General features: G+C 39.3%; 1 protein-coding gene across 1 annotated transcript in view; it reads left to right on the top strand.

Annotated features, from left to right (window-relative positions):
• The first annotated feature begins 7,862 nt into the window (after positions 1–7,862).
• zgc:153039 (uncharacterized protein LOC767698 homolog) overlaps positions 7,863–20,997 on the top strand; it is a 67,569-nt gene continuing 54,434 nt past the window's right edge. The window contains exons 1-6 of the mRNA XM_062419422.1: positions 7,863–8,450; positions 11,240–11,374; positions 12,687–12,824; positions 13,587–13,913; positions 16,142–16,249; positions 16,333–16,444. Coding sequence (XP_062275406.1) covers positions 8,231–8,450; positions 11,240–11,374; positions 12,687–12,824; positions 13,587–13,913; positions 16,142–16,249; positions 16,333–16,444 — 1,040 coding nt within the window. The 5' untranslated portion in view covers positions 7,863–8,230. The remainder of the gene's footprint in view (positions 8,451–11,239; positions 11,375–12,686; positions 12,825–13,586; positions 13,914–16,141; positions 16,250–16,332; positions 16,445–20,997) is intronic.

Raw genomic sequence — 20,997 nt, 5'->3', positions numbered from 1 at the left:
ATCAAAGCATTATCATATTATTACTTATCCTGTGCAGGATCATGGAATGTGGAGCCTTACCCGGTTCATTTACAGCATGGAATTCAGTCAGTCCATATTAGGGAAAACATGATAGTAGTCCCTGAATGAAACTGAGTAAAAATGAACAACATCCAAGGTTGACTAAACCTTAACAGGATGATGGTGGTGTGGTGGAGGCTGTTGCCAACAAATAAAATAATGTTCAATAGGAGAGACAGAAAGCAGACTCATAAATCAGTATATTGAAACACAATAAAAACATATAAATCCCAAGTAAAATAAAAACACTTAGCTTGGGGATGACAGTAGTAGGGACCCATTTTAACCCAATGTCAAGACTGCATTAGTACCCTCAGGGGCCCATGGGCACTGAAACTCATGTCCCCCAAACAACTTTTATTTTATTCTGATTGGATAATGCTGCTGTCGGGTGTAAAATTGTAACCCCATATTTAGTTTTGGACATACTAGGTTTTTGTAAGTGACCATAATTATCAACATCAAGAGCATAAACCAAGCCTTGTGTCGTATTTCTGTAAAACCTGAGAAAACAAAACAAAACAAAAAAAGCAAAAAAAATGTTCTCCCATCATTACAAATATGCCTGTATGGAAGATCTGGCCATGACCATCATTATTGTTATGTGCCAATATTGGATAACCTGGGTGGAAAATGCTTTCCCTTGTTCTTTGGCTGTGTCTGTTAACATGGGCTTGTTGCTTCAGAACAATCTGTTTTCAGATCTTTTAATGAGAAGTGCTGCAAGAGAAACTCTTGGGGTTGAGTGTGGGACATTTCTGTAGGGCAGCAGGAAACTGTTGAGTTACAGGTGGAGAGCAAGTTTCATGCTCTGAACAAATCTGTTCAAAAAGGGTGATATGGTACAGAGCGAAGGTGTTGCACTTGTGAGATAATTAGAGGACCATTATCACTAAGAAGTTGTTCAGTAAAGCCGCATTGACATTCAATGGTCCTCCCTGCTGTGGTCGATCTCGTTATTTACACTTCTGACCATTTACTATGAGCATCTACTGCCACCAGAAACATCCTCTCTAAATAGGTCAGTAAAGTCAACATTAATGTGCTGCCTGGGTGACTCTGGCCATTCCCAGTGATGGAGAGTGGCTGGTTGTGGCATGCAGCAAACTTTCTGACATGATGGACATGTCCTTACTGTCTCTTCAACTTGCCCATCAAGTCCTGGCCACCAGAGGTCCTTAATGCAGACCATACCACACTTGCTTGTATGTAGCTGCTGTAGGACCCTTTTTCGCAACACCAGTGGAATAATGACTGCATCCCCACAGGAGACATCCAGTCTGCCCAGAGTGCTCACTCTGTCTTGTGATGTAGGGTTTTGGCTCAAGGAGATTTCCACATCCCCCATTCATCACTACATCCAACAATTTTAACAGCACAGGTGTGCCGTCTCACTTGAGCAGAAGTGACAGGAGCTTCCTCCACTTGCCTTAAATAGAAAATGTTGGCCTGTGGCAGTTCATCATAGTCCACACAGATAGAGGGGAAGCCTGGAGAGGTTGTCTGCATCTGCATGCAACTAAAACCTTCAAAACTTGATGTCATAGGTGTGAACAGACAACAAAGCCCATGTTTGCTTGCAGCAAGTTGCAAAGATTGGAATGCCTGTATGGGGCACAAAGATTGTTGTAAGGGTGCGATGGTCTGTCAGAAGAATTAACTTCCTTCCATAGAGATATCGAGGAAACTTTCAAATACCAAAAATGATGCCAAGCGCTTCTCGTTACACCTTACCATGGGGCATGATGTTAGAAACAACTGCCCTCACCCAAGTGGGAGAAGCAACACATGCATGTTGTAAGAGCAGTGTGGGGCCATATCTTGTCAGTGTGCCAGACTCAGACAATGCCGTTTTTGTCCGAACGAATGCACACTCACACTATCTTGTTGCGAAACTCAGTTACTAAATCAAAAATGTACAATGACTTTGTACTTTAATCGGAGCACAATAACTACTTATAAATAAATAAAACACAAATAAAGCAAACAATTAACATAAGCAGTAAATGTTGAACTGAATGATACACACATTAGGGTTTGTATAATATGTAGGGGGTGTCCTTGTTTAAAAGTCACTATTATCACATATTTTTGCCAACAGCTATCAGTAAGAGTATATGACAATTTCAAGATTTGTTTGACTTGTATGTTAATTAAATTATTTATTTGAATGTAAGTTATGTTAATATGATGCTAGATTCATAATAGACTAGAGCTTCTTATGCAAACGATTGAAGTTAGCAACAGAGTAATGGTGGTACATTAGCTAAACTGTGATAGCTAACGTTATGGGGGTCAGCTCTATGTTCCCACAGCTCTATGTTCCCACAGCCCGATGTTCCCACATTTCTAACTTTATTTTCAAAATTAGGCCCTATCTTCCCACAGGGTTAGGGTTATATTTTACAACTGCATTCATTACATTCACCCCCCAAAATTTTCCCCACGCTCGTCTGGGTCACACGTGAATCTTTTGGCCCAATTGGGAAACAAACCACAGTCTCCAGCATGATAGTCAGGCATCAGCAGATTGGATAAAACTTCAACATTTAAATGTTTTAAATTTGTGAAATTTGAAAATTCGGCTCCATAAGTCCCTGGTTATGCCAATGCTCAAAGCTCATGTGCTGTGCCGTATCAGATGGATTGGTCAACCCAATAAGGAGAAAAGTCTGGTCTGATATTGCGAGCGCAAAAAGACGGCCCAACCAGGACGGCGTTGTGCCCGCCCCAGTGCTTCATTTGTAAATTATTGCTCATGAGGGACTTTGGCGCAAAATTTTAATAATCTCTTAGAAATGTGGGAAAATAGAGCTGTGGGAACATAGGGCCTACATTTAAATAATTTCTTAGAAACGTGGGAACATAGAGCTTTGGGAACATAGGGCCTAAATAGACACGCTCCCATGTTATGTATCGTATTGTATGGTGATCAGGCAGACAGCAGGGCAGGTATTGGTTTTATCATGGCAGAGACTGCTTCATTCACAATTACTTTGCATTATTTTCTCATAATCAAGTTTGTTGTTTAACTACTAAAGTACTAAAACACATTGTTGTACCTATTTGAATAGTAAATGACATTTTTGTTTTTGTCCAGCTCCAGCAGAAGCATGCAGAAGTGTTGGGGGCCCTCCAGGTGTTTCAAGCGTGGATGGCGACCAATCAGACAACATTACAGTGTCAGGGCTCCTTGTTGAAGAAACTGCAGCGTCAAATCACAAATCATCTGCTCATAGTCAACCAAATTCCGAAACAGGTAATACACATGCACACGTGCACCTCAAAACATGATGTGGTTACACAAGCATACATTTTTCTAACCATTGCTAAAGTATTGTTTAGTGTATAATTAATTGATTATAATTTTGGTTGCTTACAGATTGATGCTGTTGTACCGTCTGAAAACACAATACAGGAAAGCACCAGCCAAACCCGTTTGAAAAAAGTGTTGGATCAGTATGAAAAACTGATCAAAGTAAAACTTGAGCGCCTTGCTAAAGACCTCGAAGGTATAATTTGCAAAGTGTTACCCAGCGCAACCACTTGATTACCTTGGGGTGAATTTGACAAACAGAAAGGATTTTATGTGTGCTGCTGGGTTGTGTTGCCTGAGAACTGGTCCAAGACACAACAGGATATCAGGAGAGGAACAGCACAACGTTGACAGACAGAGGGTCCATGCTGAAGGAGAATAAAATCCAAGAGGAAAGGACTGGGATTTTGTAAAAAAACAAAAAAACAAAAACATTTTTTAAAAACATTTCACAGAGGAAAACGTATGTGGTTTTGCAGTCTGCATTGGACAAGATGGGTACTGGAATCAACCAGTGACAAGGAACACTAAGGAATTCTTTTAGGGGTATTAGTGCCTTCTCCCTCTTGTTTGAAAGCTTATATGTGTTGTTCTCAAGCATTACTTATACAATAGAGTCTACAGCCTTTCCTGCTGTTCTATGAGGCCGTTCTGATGTTGAGCTTAATGCTACACGTCACTATACCAACATGCTCCTAATGTAAGTGAAGGAATTTGTATTGATAGTAGATAATGTACGGCTGTCTTCGATTTTTAAAGTAACAGTATGAAATGGAGTTAGTGACAATATTCATTGTCTTTACAAAGAAATGTTGAGCAACTATTAGTATCAGGATATTGGTGCTCAGGGTCTTTCAAGTGAAACTAAGCAGAATGGAAAGCTGTTTTCTCATCTTCCACCATGAACAAGTTCACATTCATTTTTCCCCCATGGGTAAATCTAATTGTGATAGCTGTCACTTTGGAACTCACTGTGCCTGCCAGTGCTAATCAGAGCATAGTGTGCCAGTGCACTGTGTGGGTTACACTTCTTCTTACAGTGTGTAATGGTAACTATGGCTTCTAGCACCATCTGTGGGTGCAGGAGGAGATGTGCTTTATGGTTCTGCAGTAGTATCTCTTCTTTATTTTGCAGGAAGCCTGATGGTGATTTTAATAGCTCATCATGCTAAATAAGAGAACCTTTTGAGATTTCTTTGTAACACCCTCACAATATGAAATAGATACAGTGAAACATACACTTTGTAACTTTGTTTCTGCACTGAATAACTTCCTTTTCTCTCAGAGCGTTCAACCACATTTTGTGGCCTTCGTCAGGAGGTAAAATTTGCTCAGAGAGCAAATTCAAAGTAGACCTTGAGTTGAGTATTGTCAAGTTAAGTAGATTTTGTGTGTCACAACAAAATCAGGGTGTGTATGTTGAAGTATGTAATGTTTTATTTGTGATCTGAGATCTTAGGAAAAAGCAGTGTTGAAAATACAAAAATCCATAAATGTGGGTATGTAGTATATATGTATATAATGTATGTGTATTTATGTGTATGTGTGTGTGTGTGTGTGTGTGTGTGTGTGTGTGTGTGTGTGTGCGTGCAGTCTTAGTCTCTAAGTGTGTATGAAATTAGAGAAGCCTTTAGAATGCATGTATCAAAGTTAAGGTTTTCACTTGTATAACAAGATAAATGTATGTTATGTATTTGTCTGCATTACATGTGTAGATTTTGTAGATATGTATGAATCATGTTTTTTTTTAAGTATTTAGTTGTGATAAACCATTTTCCAGAAAATACATTTAGTCTCTGCTAGTCAGAATATGCTATGTGTATTAATGTATTATTTATTTCCTGAGGAGAACTTTAGACTGTTTGTGTGGGCAGTGGGCCACTACACAGTTGCATCACTCTGTAGTTTTTGGATCACTTGATACATTAGTGATAAAATGAAATGGATCAACTTTGAAAATAAAAGCCTCAAGGGAAAACGTGTGCGGCATCATTCTTTAAAAATACAGAAGTGTCACGATACCGCCTGCCATTTTTAAGAAGTATGATGATATAGTATAAACTGTTTTTATGGGATGGGAAAAGAGCAAGGATAAAACTGAGTAAGTCAACTCTGTGCCCCCAAGGAGAAAGGGGGATTAGGTTTACCAGATCCAAGATTATATGGGATATTTTTTGAAATGGCTAAACTAGCCAAATATTGGAAAACAACAGACAACAAGCTAGATTGGATGGAGATTGAGAATGAGTTATGTTTACCATTTAGTCCAAAGGAGAGAGTGTCTCAACAAAGTAAAACAACAAATCCAATTCTTGTGCACCCTAAGGAAGTGTGGGCCAAGGTACACAAAATGTATAAGTTGTGGCAATATGTACAGATATATGCTTCATTGTGGTTTAATCCTGCCATACATATTGGTAAAACGTCAGTGTACTGGAGGCAGTGGCGTTCAAGTGGTGTATGTACTATAGGAGACCTGTACAAAAATGGACAATTCATGTCTCATGAGGAATTATCGAGTCAATTTAAATTCGAAGGCAAACAACATTTTTGGAAATACATACAAATCAGGGACTGTGTAAAATTTCGAATTGGTGATTGCTCAGAAAATGATATTTTGAAATACCTGAATGCGCCACAGGAACGCTGCACGGCCTCACAATTTTATAGACTAACGAACTATTCAGTAAGTGGTGAGTCCTCTAATGTGAAATTGTTGTGGCAGAGAGACCTGAGAATAACCTTTACACAGGAGAAATGGTTGGGTGTACTAGCAGACTGTGGAAAGTCGGTAAGGGAAGCAAGAGGGGTATGATTAGCTTTGAAATTACATAGAATGAAATGGTTGAATGATAATATGTGTTGGAAGTGTAAAACAGAGGTAGGAACTTTTCTTCACTGTGTATGGGAATGTGCATTAGTGAGTTCATTTTGGATTAAAGTTGTGGACTTCCTGAGTAACTGGTCAGGTTCAGTGATCTCCCTGACTCCTGCCGTATGTTTACTAGGGGACAGATCACAAATACTGAATATATCAAAAATAACTTTTTCTGTCATTATGGTGGGCTTGGTCACAGCCTCCAGAGTTATCTTAAGACACTGGAAAACTGCTGTATCTCCTAATCTGAAAGACTGGACTAATGCAATGGTGGAGACAGCATCTTATGAGTCTATGCTCCACAAACTGTCGGCTAACAAGGAGGATGGGTTGACCTCTTGGGATCTTTTTTGGACCTACACAAGGACTAATGAAAACTCAGCCTAAGAAATCAGAGACTGAATACAGCATAGCTTCTTTGTCCTTCTGTAGACTGGATTTCCCTCTTATATTTCTTACCTTTTTCAAGTTATATTTTTCCTCTGCGACATGTCATATGTTTATGCCAAGTTTCCGAAATGTATGACCAACCCTGTACTCATATACTCTGCTATTAAGAATTCAATACAAATTTCAATGAGAAAAAAATAATAATACAGAAGTGAAAATAGAGGATGGAGGTGAAGGGAAACTTACACTTGATCTGATAAATCTGTTCAACAATGTACTGTGTTTTCATAGCCACACTGGCATTATAGTGCAGCCAAAAAGAAATACTGACTCACAAACCAAAAAGCAGAAGTTTAAAGGTTTGTTGTTTGTATGTTGTATTTGTTTCTAAATATTATGGCAAATTAATTTAAAAATTAATGAAGCTGGGCAACCCTTTGCATCATGCAGAACACATCCTATTCAATTATCTATCTATTTTACACTTGAAATTTCACCAAATAAAATGTATGTGTTGACAATAACTACATTTAGTAGCCTATCTAATAAGTTTTTACTCTTCTTTGTACTCTTTATTATCTGAAACCCAAAGTCAGATAAATTACAGATCTTTGTATCTAACCTGATGCAGCTCCTATTAGCTGGTGGCTAGAGAAATGCAGTGCTCTGATTGGTCCAGTCAACCTGATCATATGACCGAAAGCAACAGGCTAGAGTTGAAAAACACAGGAAAATCCAGGCGTTTGAAAGATGCGTCAAGCTAGATACAGAATGGCTGGGAAAAACCGGAAGTTGTATTATAGCGCTATTGTATATAAGCAAATATTTTAATAAATAAACCAACATATATTGTCCATGTTTACTATTGGTTAATTATTCTAACTGTCTTTGTTTTCTGAGCTCTTCTTTCTGAAAGTAGATTTTCAGAATCTCAAGGATCCCCATCTGATAAGGCAGGTTAACAGTGATTAGTGTTATTCATTATTATACATTCTCCCATTAGGCTAACTTCTAGACAATAAAATAGTGTTTAGTTTAGTGGAGATCACATGTAGTTTTCTGTATACTCCTGTTGAAGTGTAGTAGCCTTCATGCTGTAGTAGTAAGCGTTGTACTAGGCCACTAATTGCTTTTATTCTGAATGTTACAAACGGAAGTAGTGCTGTGAATGATGTGAACCTGACAGATCACATGATGCTGTACTGTATTTTACGGAGAGATGAAGCGGATACACTGTGGCTGGATTTGAGCAGCCTGGGATGACTTTTAACACTATGTGTAAGGACCGGTCACTTTAAAATATAGGTAGAGTGCTCTGGTTTTATTTCTATTTTTTTTTTTTCCATAAACAAGGTACTTATTTCCAGCTCTGCTATGTAGCTAGCTAGGTGAGGTTGAGTTTTGATAGTCACTGATTAACCTTTCTGCCTCTCGGGGGCGGCGGCGGGGGGGGAAAGCATCTGTAACGTTTATTAACTTGTCGGAGATATTGGTGATAATAGTTAGCCGGAGTGTAAGAGCCAAGCTGGTGGTGGCAGCTCGCTCCGAACATAATCAGAGCACTTCATTCAGAGGCGAGTTTCACCATGACAGAGCGGACTCCTCTCCTCCACTACCGGCTCTCCACCAGCGTCAATGAGTCCGAGCGGCGGGCACCGCCGGCCGGCCAGGCCCCGGAGCAGCACCCGGGCGGCCCCCGGCAGAAGTCGAGCCAGCAGCGGCAACCCAAGAAACTCTCCATCTTCTTCGGTGTGGTGATCCCGACCCTGCTGTCAATGTTCAGCGTGGTATTGTTTCTGAGAATAGGTGAGTGATGCCCAGATAAATCAGTGCACACTGTCATCTCTGTACTACAGATGGACTACAGATGTCAAAACACCATTCAAAATTGGGGGATTTTAACATGACTTTGTTTCCCAGTGAAGTTTCATGTTGTGTTTCATGTTTTTGGGGTTTTTTTCTTTTAGGAGCACCTGTTGAATTCAGTATGTAAGACATCCATCAAATTTGACTTGTGTCAATGACATCAACTTTAAAAGTGCTAAATTTCTATCTGAGTAACAAATTAATACGTTGTTTTTTTTAAATTAAAATAAGGTTTAAATAATGATTAAAAAAGTGCTTATCCTTTATTCATTTTCTTAATTAGTTCCACTTGGGGGGGATTTATGTTGAGAAGCAGATGAATTGCAGAGAGACACTCACACTTCTGGTTTCATAGTCACACCTGCACTTGCACCATTTTTATTTCTGGCATCTGTCAGCTTTGAGGAACTGATGTAAATAGTACTAACCTCAACCAATGAAGCATTTAAGTGTGTTGCTTGCTTTTCTGTGACATGATAGTGCTAGTGTTAGTTGGGTTGTGATTAAACCAGAATGCTAGGAGGCTCATTTAATGTTCAAAAAATCTTAAATACAAGTTTTATTTGTTATGTGTTGTAGATATGATGTCACTGGCCCATAGCGAGAGCCTGAAAACTGATGATAGAGCCCTCTTATTTAAATCTATTGGTTCAGAATTAAATGTTTGACATTGTATTGTGTGTAAATATAAAACCTTCGTTTTGCAATTTCTCTAATCTCATCAAAAATTGAGAATAGAGAAAGTCAAACACAGCAGAAATGTACAGCCTAGATTATTAAAGTTACAAGATCATTTGATCAGTTTGATGGATTGATGAAATCCAATGAGAAAACCTAATTTTGTGCAATATCAATGCTATATAAATATGTTTCCTCACAGGTCAAATCCTATAAGAGGAAGGATGTCTCAAGTAACATCGTGAATTAATGTTTAAAAAAGCTGGAATGAAAAATGTCGGGGGCACGTCAGAGAGTAAAAGTTCTGTTTTCTTGTGGAAAAATGTGCATGTGATGCTAGTAATCATGATATGACATACACACCCAGGTTTCGCATTACTGCTGTCAAAGCGTAAAAAAGAGGCCAGATGCTTAGAAAGAGACTTTCACATCTTCTCTTTTATCTGTGTTCTGGTTATTGGGGTGTTTCTACTCTGTTATCCCACTCAAGTTATTTTCTAACTCTCTCTCTCTCATTCCCCAACTTCTTCACCAACCCCCTCCCCGGCTCCCCTCCCTGAGTCTCGTGAGATGTCAGCTGCTGTGGAGTGGACACACATAACACATGCACACACACACACACACACACACACACACACATGCACAAACTCACATTAACATGCATAGTAGCTTCTTTTTTTTTTCAGTGTAGGATTTACGACTACCATTCTCACACTGAAACATGCCAGTCTGCACAGGAACTCACAGTAGTTTCATTGTGGATGTGAAACTACAGTAAATTCATCAGCCGTTAAAGGCAAGACATGAATGTGAAAGGAGAGGCTTATGTATTGTTGGATAACATATCATTCATTTTACACTCACTACCATGGCCAAACATATCCCAGTAAATTATATTATTTTGGTATTTCAATTAAAAACAGCTGCTTTATTAAATTCTACAAAAAAAAATTGCCGTACAAACCTTTTCTAAAACTTTTCCCGACCATGTTTCACCTTTTTTCGTGAGATGAAACTCCTGATATGATCATCTGCAGTTTTATCTACAGTAGTGCTTTAAGTTAAAATCACATGATGATGAAGACGGCCGCATTACACTGTTAGTCACAGTGGCTGATTGTATTTAATATATGCACTCAAAGGTCACAGTAGTAGAAAGTGTGGAAAATGCATTTTTGACACAGTGTGAAGTGACACTGATGCCTTATCACACACTTTGATTAGATGCACATGACAATGCTGATCAAGATTTGAGATCCTGGTTATGTGACTCACCTGTTGATAGCGTTGGTATTCGTTTACAGAGTTGCTATCTATTTGCTCGGCTAGTAAAACGCAAACATGTAATCCATCAGTGGATTTTTAAAAGAAATGTGCCGGTGAGATTTCTTTTTAAACAGTGTGAGACTTGAGAGATTTCCAATGAAAAGAATGCAACCATTGATTGACAAGACAGTAACATTTGTTTTTAGCACAGAATTTCATGAAATTACGTTTATTGACATTTCAAGAAAATTACTTTAATTTGGATATTTTAAGTTATCTACAAAATGTACCTCAGAAATCATGTGAAAGAAAAAGTAACATTGAAGAAGATGCTTGGACCAAACTTGTGAAAGAAGGGGTTTTTCTCAGTGGTTGAAAATGGTCAAAATCTTTGACCTTGATTAGATTCTTTTCTTCTTTTTTTTTTTTGCTTGAGTTGCATAAATTAGGAATTATTCTTTTGTGGTACAGTAAGAACTGCAGATGTCAGCATTACAGTAAAGGCATGGGAGGCAACTGGTAAACTGGAATTGTTTCAACATATGATTCCAGTTTCACTTCACATAGAGGATTGTTGTGATGAATCAACTGACTTATAGATATATAGATCATGTGAATTCAAGTGCGGACTCTTTCCAGGAAAGTTAAACTTCCTTTTTAAAACCAGACTCATATGACCGCCAAGATCAAAGTTCTGCTTTCAGACAGCTGACAGGCTGACCATAGCTATCTGGTGCTCAGATCTCTACACGTCTATATCTGTTTGTGCGTTTTTTTTTCTACAGGATTCGTAGTTGGCCATGCTGGACTGTACCAAGGTATATTCATGTTCCTGGTGGCCTACTTCATCATCTGTATGACTGTGCTGTCAGTCTGCGCCATCTCCACCAATGGAGCCCTGGATGCTGGGGGAGCCTACTGTATCCTCTTCCTACACATCATCACATGATATGTGCATGAGACCGTCAGCGTAGCATCAACAACATTCAGCAGTGTGTGCTGTTTCTTCATTCTAGCATTGCATTGTGCAGTGTATAGATTGTCTGAGACGCTAAGTGGAACCTGATTTGTTTAATATCTGCACTATGGGATGCTGTTCAGTGCCATATTTGGGATGCAGGCCAGCATGACTGTTTGTCAGGAATTTGGTAAATTAAACTAATCAATGTTTATCTGGCAGGAGAGGCCATGTCCTACATGATCTTGGATTGAAAAACATGCATGAGCATGTAGGGTGAACTTAGACACACTTACAGTACATAAAAAACATGTTTTCTTTGGCAGTCAGTTATTGTTGTTGCTGGTGTTGTGGCCTCCTGTAGATCATTAAATGCAATATAATAATAGCAGTACCTTAAACACTGATCAAAATACACTAATTGGGCAACTTACTGCTTAACAAAAATGTTCATCTGCTTATATGTGATAAAACTTAGATTGTAGCACCCAAAACTGAAGCTGGATCAAAGGAACCCCTTAAAATTGTATTCTTAACTAAAAGATAGGGGGTTAATATTAAAAGGAGAATATTATGCCAATAACTGGAAATAAGAAGTATAGATTAGATTCATTTGTCTTCTGAGAAAATATGCAGAGAATGTGGAAGTATATGTTTTTAGCCCTGAGTATGACCTTTAGTTTTATTCTGAGGTAGCATATATTAGCTTCAACAACCTCCACCAATAGCATAGACTAGATAGGATGTATATAACCTGCTAGGTGACACCCGGGGCTAAAAGATGCCCCTTTTTGCTTCTAGTGAATCATTTTGCTCTGACTGCATGGTAATAATTAAAGGGGAATAAGATGAATGTATCATCATTTTCCATAGAAATTCAACCTTAAACTGTAAAAGTGTTAGGAACTTGGATTTGGGATTTTGGAAAATTAAATTCCCAGTGGAATTTAACTCTGAACTCTATACCCAATCTTTAGCTATAAAGTAATCTTAACCATAACTCTTTCTGTAACCTAATTATAATATGGCCAGAAACCAACCCTTTGTACAAGAGGCAACCACACAAAAGGAATTCCCTCATGGTGCACTCTGGTAGCTCTACCCATCTTCTACCCAATACAGACAAAATGTCCAAAAAAATCATGTTAAAAATAAAGGGGGGGTATTCCCTCATGTTACCTGTCAAGGACTGACACACAAAACTGGTGTCTACACAATACAAAACACACCTGTTCTTTCTTTGAACCCAACAACCTTCCCTTAACGTAGCTCAGACATGATCAGCCGGGCGTTGGGTCCAGAGTTCGGCGGCAGTATTGGCATCATGTTCTTCCTGGCTAATGTGTGCGGCAGCGCTCTCTACGTGCTGGGACTGGTTGAAGCCATTGTGGCCACCTTCGGAGTGCCAGAAGGTACGTTTCATTTTAACAGCTTGTAAAATACTGATGGATTGCCATGGAAAACCAGGGAATATTAGATAACATTATTTAACATTGACTTCACAAGGGATAACACACATCATAACAAAGAGAAACAACATCGAGAATGACATACCCCCTAAAATATTTGATTGATAATCCGACCCAGGCCCAGGATGGATTTGGGGGATTGGTGAAGATCTACCAACCCTAAAAATCAGTATGACTGTGATTTATTTCATGAGATCCCTGGTTATTCATTTTACAAATTATAGCAACAACAGGAATCATAATACCATGAGGTTATTCGGTTTTGGAATACGACAGGGAATATTTGTTAACTTTACGAATCATTGATTTTACAGAAATATAGCTCACTACATTTTCTAGCATCTTTAGTTTAGTTTAGTTTAGTTGGAGGTTTTTCATCCTAAATAAGAAGACACCAGACAATTCACTCTGAAAAACTACAATGTAACAAACGGAAAGGGTTTAAGTGATGGAGACATGTTGGTAGAAAGTCAAGCAAAATCATGGGACGGTCAGGAGAATATTGGTGGAATAACAAATGAGATATGTTCTTACTCAGTAACTGATTGTGGGGTAATTCCAGGTGTTAATGCATAGAACTGTGTAAATATAAATTTTTCCTGGGTAAAAGGTTTGGCTTTTGTTTTGTTCATTGTTCTTACACCTTATTTGAACATATCCTGACAGTCAATTTTTCAAAACCCCTCCCATCTTATCCATCCCCAGACGGGACCCTGGCCACTTCTCCTTACCAAGTTCTGCCGTCAGGTTACTGGTGGTCTCTGCTCTACGGCACAGGCGTCGCCCTGCTCTGTCTGCTGGTGTGCATGGTGGGAGCCCACATCTATGCCAAGGCCACTTTTCTCATCTTTCTGGTGGTCATGTTCGTCCTGGGCACCATCTTCGTCAGCTTCTTTGCCGTCGGCCCTCGGACCATCACCCTGCCCCGTTTTTCCTCATCCACCCCTATTACCAACACAACCATGCCCACGTTTCCCACCACGGCAAACTTTACCGGCTTCAAGTTGGACACGTTGCTGGGGAACCTATGGGGTAAGGTGGAGAAGACTGATGTTTAAAACAGTACTGCAGATGAGGTTCTTTCAAGCATGTATGGAATACCCTGGTTTATGCCTAAGGCGTTTACTTCCTTTACAATTCAAATCTCATGGGACGATAGGTTATGAAATATGTGTCTAGTAAGCAAAGGCAAAAACATAAAACTTAATAAACTTTTCCATTTTGATTTGGTCTGAAGGTTTTGAAGCTCAACACTAGAACTAGACAACAGTTATGAATGAGGCAGAGATGTTGCCATTAGTCCAATCACAGACTTAAATTAAGCATATCGATCGGTCCTGAAACTGAAAAACAGTGAGTAATAATATACAGCGTAGTGGTTTTGATAAATGTGGGCTACTTTAAAAGCATATACAGTACAAAGTTGCACAGCTGTAACTTTATACAGCCTTATTGACACAGTCAAGGTGTGGATATGGGTCGAAGTTGACAATTGACTATGTTGCTTGTTTTCCAGGTGTTAGCTATAACTTGCATACACCTTTTTTTCATAAGTCGCCTTAGAGTGAACAGCAATTCACTAATCAGTTTGATCACCACTACTACTAATAATAATACAAATGATTTATGTTGACTGAAGCAATGTACAATATAAAGCTTTGACTAGATTTAGCCCCCAGTTAAGCCATCACACAGTACAAAGCTTTTAATAAGAGAGAGAGAGTTTAACTGGGAAACATACTGGGTTGTTTCTACTGACTTATTGCAATACAGTAATCCACAAAACATTATAATAATAGTTATTAATGTGACTTTGGAATTTTAAAATGAAACTTTTGCCCATTGGAAGAATGACCTCAGTGACTTAGGCGTGTATTTCACATTGATTTCAGTAAATCCACACCAAAGAGGTTTTCCTTCATTTGGAATGCACCCATACTTCCTTGGCACTGCGGCCCTCCTCACTGCTAACTCTGCTGTTGATATAAGAGTTGCTAGTGCAAAGACCAGGACAGGATCCCTCCAATGTAATCCAATGAAAGTAGAAACGCGAGTGTCTGCAGTGGTGGTGGCAAGCGTTTGTTCCTGTTGCCACCAGTGTGAACCTGTTTTTTTCTGAAAGTAGATAATCTTTTCCTGCCCTGCTGGTGGAGAAGTGGAATTTTGATTGATCTGTCAGTAGATGTTTTACATGATCTCAGTTTCTGAAAGGCCACAGTAATGCAACTAAACCTTCCGCTCTTGTTTGCAAGGATTTAGATCCAAGCACATGATTATTAAGCTAATTGCTGTAACTCGGGCACTCGTGAGCACTATTACACACACAAGCTTTGAATAATCCTGATTTGTGAACCACACACACACAGATGTAGAAAGTAATCATTTTGTTATCATTTTAGTTAATAGTTCTGATTTCATTGAATATCATGAATATTTTAAAGTCCAGAGATAAAAAGCAATTAGGTGCTTCTAATAAAGATGCCTCATGGTCATTAAGTTTCTGATAACATTTTAAGGAGCAAAGGGCTTAAGTGGAGATCGGAGTGGAAGTCTCTGGTTGTTTGTGGGTGTTCGTTTCATTCCATCAAACTATCGTGCGAGTGGTAAAGTAATAGATATGATATTTATTTTAAATATGCGCACATCAAACCTCATCAAAGATGATTTGTTTTCATACTTCAGTACATCCAGAACTCAGCAGCCACAGTTCTCACTCACACTACACACACGGCCCGTATCACCCCCATTCTATCCCAGCTGCACTTATTGCCAGTTTTGTCCCGGATAAAATTAGAAATCCTACTCCTCACCTTCAAAGCCCTCCCATCACCTGGCTCCCGTATACCTCAGTGAACTCCTGACTCCCCTACTATCTACTATCTACCACCTCTCGTTCTCTCAGATCCTCCGACTGCAACCTCCTCACCGTCCCACGCACCTAACTGTCCACCTTGGGAGGTCGGTCGGTCCTTCAGTGCCGTGGCCCCCAAGCTCTGGAATTGTCTCCCTCAATCCCTCCACGAACATAGAGATGCCTTTGCACAGCTCTCAGCTTTGAAATGGATTTTTTTATGATTAAAATCGAGCTCCCTGTGATATAGTAGATGCTGCTCTGTAAAACTACAGCAAAGATTGGCGGTTACACCTGTATGGAGCGGTGTCCTTTAACAGCCTCCATATTGAACTTGCGGTTTGAATACCGATGATGTTGATAAAAAGCACATATACAATGGCTCATCTGTTCTTATCCCTTCCCACAGCCGACTACACGAAGGATTACACAACAGACACCATGATGACCTTCGCCACTGTTTTCGCTGTCATGTTTAACGGCTGCACCGGCATCATGGCTGGTTCTAACATGTCAGGTAGGTCAGATTGAGTTGTGTGTGTGTGTGACCTGATTACCAGCACACAGTATGAACGTAGATTTAACATGTGTATCTACCAGGCGACTTGAAGAATCCCAGCTACTCCATCCCCCGCGGTACCATCACTGCCGTCATCTTCACCTTCATCATCTACAACCTGCTCAGCGTGCTGGTGGCCTGCTCCTGTGACCGGTCAGTAACACACACACACGCACACACGCACGCACGCACACGCACACACACACACACACACACAAAAAGATAAGAGAAAATACCTTTAATCTAACATTAAGTGCATTCCTGTAGTAATAGATGTTAGCATGTTCTGTTTTCAGCAGATGAAATTGGAATCTTAGTAGCTATCAGATAATGCAAACAGGGTTAATTTTCTGCTTCACCAAACAAAATTGGCGCATCAGCGGAAGCCAACTCCAAAACCATCTATTTTGAGTGAACCTTATCCGACACCAGGTGTCAGTTAATCGATCAGAACACCCTCAGCATGCATGAATGCAAGCGGACACGTGGGAGCACGCACGAGGCCATTAGCAGAACCTCGGCGCAAGAATGACCCGTAGGTCCCAGCCTGTTTCTGACACTGGAGCATTGACAGTTTAGAAAAAGAAACCCTTTATTCATTGTTCTGAATGTTTGCACTCAACTGTGTTATTCAAATGAGTAGCAATTACTGTATAATGCAGCTTCAATACATATAATTAAAAATGTTGAGTAGGAGCAGCAACACATTCATCCAACCATAAAAGCATACTTAACCTGACGGACAGTTGATTGGATCAGGTTATATTCAACAATGTCTTAAACTTGCACTCTTTGGAGTGTTACGTCTTAGTTAAATGTCCATCCAGGCAATGCTCAACAACAGAAAAAATAACCATATAATAAAAATGACAAATGAGTTCTCAGATGGTAATTCTGACTTGATGAAATGTTGTTGCTTTCCTCTTGAATGAATGAATGAATAGCAGCTGGTTGATATTATGTGTTGGCATAAGGTCCTCTGATGTACCAGTCTCCCCAGAGTCTAACAACAAATCTGTTACTCCTCCTTAATGCTCCACCATTACACTGGAACATTTGCAGTTTTCAGGGAGATGTCCAACTGGCTAAAGGCCCTGCACACCGACACAGGTGTTTTCACTTGTTCTAGCTCATTAGACCTCAGGTTCTTATTTTGAGCTATGTTGCAATCATGTGAGGTCACTAAACATATTGAACCAAGACTGTTAAAGCTGCACTAATCAATATCAGGGATAAAATGACTATGTGTAAGGTGAAAGCGCTAACGTTTATTGACAAACCCACAGAGACAAAGATAGCAACTGGCTTGTGAAGCAATTAGCTAAAGACACAGAGAGCTATATGAAGAGTGAATATTGGACTTACATCTATCAGGTGGCCAGAAACATGACTCCAAATAAATGCTAATGCTGCTCTGTGCTATCATGTTTGCCATACAAACTTAAAAAAGTGATAACATAGTAACTACTAATTAGTAACTAATAGAGGAGAGTCAGAGAAATGTCACAGTTTGTACACTGCTACACTTTAACAACGTGCTAACACTTTAGCATACAGTATTTTGATTGATAGTAGACAGCAAATTCTTTTAGAAGTACACATTTTGAACAGCCAGATTGATTTTTGTTTTCCGATAAACTATATATTAATTAATTCACTTATTATTAACTGTCCACAGTCTACTCACATTGACTTGTTATACTTAGTATGATATTCTTTACTCTATTCCTATTAGCATTAGCGAGTTAGCTTCAAAGCTATTTTTTTCTTTTTTCCCCTCATTTCCTGGTTTTAAGTTATTGTTAGCGGCATACCACTCAACATTGAATGCTCTTAAAGGACTACTTAGAAATTATGTTGACCATCGAATACATGCTAATGGAAGCTTCAATTGCTCCAAATTAGCGAAAAGGTTTGTAGCTTGCTTTTTTTATGGAAGAGACCAACTCAGTTTAGCTTGTATTCACAATAATGACAAAAGACTTCAAAGTCAACCCAGAGTCATGGACGCCATGACCCTAGTTGAGTTTGATGCTCATGTAAACCCCTCTTTTGACAGTCAAGACATATTTATGGTGAAGTCTTCCTTTAATTGTTAGCATGCAGCTAACAGTCTTTGGTGTCTGTTCCCTCATCTCTTCACTTATAAGGTGAAAGTATTGAGGTCTTTTACTTTGATGTCGGGGATTTACTTCTTTCTCTTTATTTGTCGGCCCTCTCCATTACTCGCTCTATCCGTCTCTTTCTATCTGTCTTTTGCTGAGTGCCAGGGTTCAGTATTGATGTAACTCTAAAGCGAGTGTTGCCAAGGTGCTAAACTGACACGACAGGGCTATAAAAGAGCATCAGAGATCAATACTGCCATCATTTACCCTGCAGCTATGTCCTCCCTGCGTACGCCTACCACACACACTTACTGATAAGAATTTCTCAACACACCTTATCCACCTCTGCAGTACAGTGTTTTCCCTCTGGAATCACACATACTAACTGTATATAATATAGCTGTATATTTACATGTTTTATTATCACCATAGACATTTAGAACAGTTTCTTTTGTTAAAAAAAATCTTTATGATGGAGATATAGCTTTTCAGTGTCAGCGTCAGTGTGTTGAAGTGGGACATCGACAGCACTGAGCCTCTACTCACATGACACAACAAAGAGGCCACAAGGGGTCTCTCACATGACCTGTGTGTGTGTGTGTGCATGTGCTGGGTCTTGTTCACACTTGGCATGAAAGCGTGCCCTAATCACAAATGCAGAGCTCTGAACACATCTGTGGAATACTGTCACCACATTAGGGACACATCTGTGTCTGTACTTGTTGTGTAAATGTGACCCCGTAATTATAGTGAAAACAGCTCTAAAATGTTTTTTATCATCAGAGGTTGGTGAGAGATATGTAGTCCTGTTCTCTAGCTAAATGCAAGGGTGTGTGTGTGTTGTGTTTTCTGTTTAGCAGTGATCCGATAAAAATCAAATGGAATCAGCAAAGTGGAACCAGATCACAAGTGGGATATGAGATATACCAGGGATGCATTATGATGCCAGGTATGCACTCTGGATCTAGAGACAATATAGACACACACCAGACAGTGCCTGTGTCTGTGTGTGTGTGTGTGTGTGTGTACTTGTTTGTGTGCTGACGCTGGCATATGACTTTAAGACTTATTGTAAAAAAAGCACATGTAGACAGCTGTGAATGATAATTGTGTAACAGTAATGTTAAAAGAAAAACAAAGAGCTGGGCAGGTTGCTCGATCATGAAATACAGAAAGACTTTCACATACACACAGTGTAAAACCCAGTTTTATTGGTTTCATGGACGGGACGTCACTCCTCCGTCTTATCTTCAGTTAGCTCGGGGTGGTTTGGTTTATTGGGGTTGACCGGAATTGAACCGATAATGAGTTTTATCTAGCTGTAGAAAGCGTAAAATAACTTCTCAGAAGCACAAGGAAAACTTTTACAGAGAGAGAGAATTTCCTTGTTGTGCATTTATTTCTGTTGATATGCATTAAAGGCCAGATGTCTCACTTTGTGATTTTTGACTTCTATTTTTTTTAAGAAAACAGGAACAAAAGTGAACCTGTTGTACTGCTTTGGTACATTGCCTCATCTTTGTTCCTCATCTTGCTTTCTTTTTTTTTTTTTTTAGATTTTTCTGTGTTTCGTAAAATGAATTTCCCCATGTGATCATTTCCCTTCTGCATTGTAATAGCTGGAATTTACTGCTTTCACTTTGACAGATTAACACAATAGTCTTATTGTTCACTGTGGAGTAAAAAGAATGTCTCCAGACAATATTTGGCACCCAGCTCATAAGAATGCACCCATTGACTGGCCAGCAGCCACTATCAGGAGATGATAAGTGCTCTCGTAGTGACAGTGACAGGCCTCGCTGGAGAACAAGCTATTTTAATATCCAACTTTAATTTTGTAATGGAGGAAATAGCTTCTGTATTATTACCTGTATGTAGGCATTGTGCCGCACTGTATTTCATCTTCTGCTCGCAAAAAACATTTACATTCACCACCGCTTCTGCTCCATTCAGTCAACTCACTCCTAGGAAAAAAAATATATATATTACAAGCAATACCTAAAGTGCATGATAAAACTTTATTGATTTCCTGTAAGGAAATTAGAAAATGGACAATATTTATCACAGTATTCAAGTAACATCCATTTCACAAGTGCAAATGGTTCTAGAAATGAGGAAAAACTGGTCATCTATTATGAATGCTATCCTAAGTGCATTTTGTGAAACAAAACTTGTATAAAAAAGAATAATTACAGCATGTGTTGGCCCCACTTATAAAAATGTTGGTTATCAGTATAGAGACGATCTTGAGGCTCGTCCTACATTTATCTCACAGCTGTTGTTCATGTCAACTTCTCACAGCTCACACATGTGTCAGACAGTCGGGCAGCAGTTTCTTTCCTGTCATGAAATCATGTAAACATGGAGACTAATCAAATGATCTTGGATTAAAATATAACTGCTTCTATTAAAGTCATCCTTCATGTTGTGACGCCAACACGCCACATGCCTGGGAAGCTGCCGTGCCTGAGATAAGACACCAGGGTTACTCCAGCCATGGTGCTATCTCACTTTTATGTATGTCACTGTGTGGAGGGGCTGGGTACACTTTATAACCCCCTTATTGAACATTTATAAGTAGCATATAAACACCAAATGAGT

This window comes from Scomber scombrus, chromosome 5, assembly GCF_963691925.1.
Source record: "Scomber scombrus chromosome 5, fScoSco1.1, whole genome shotgun sequence".
NCBI lineage: Eukaryota > Metazoa > Chordata > Actinopteri > Scombriformes > Scombridae > Scomber > Scomber scombrus.
This window is presented reverse-complemented; position numbering and strand designations above follow the sequence as displayed.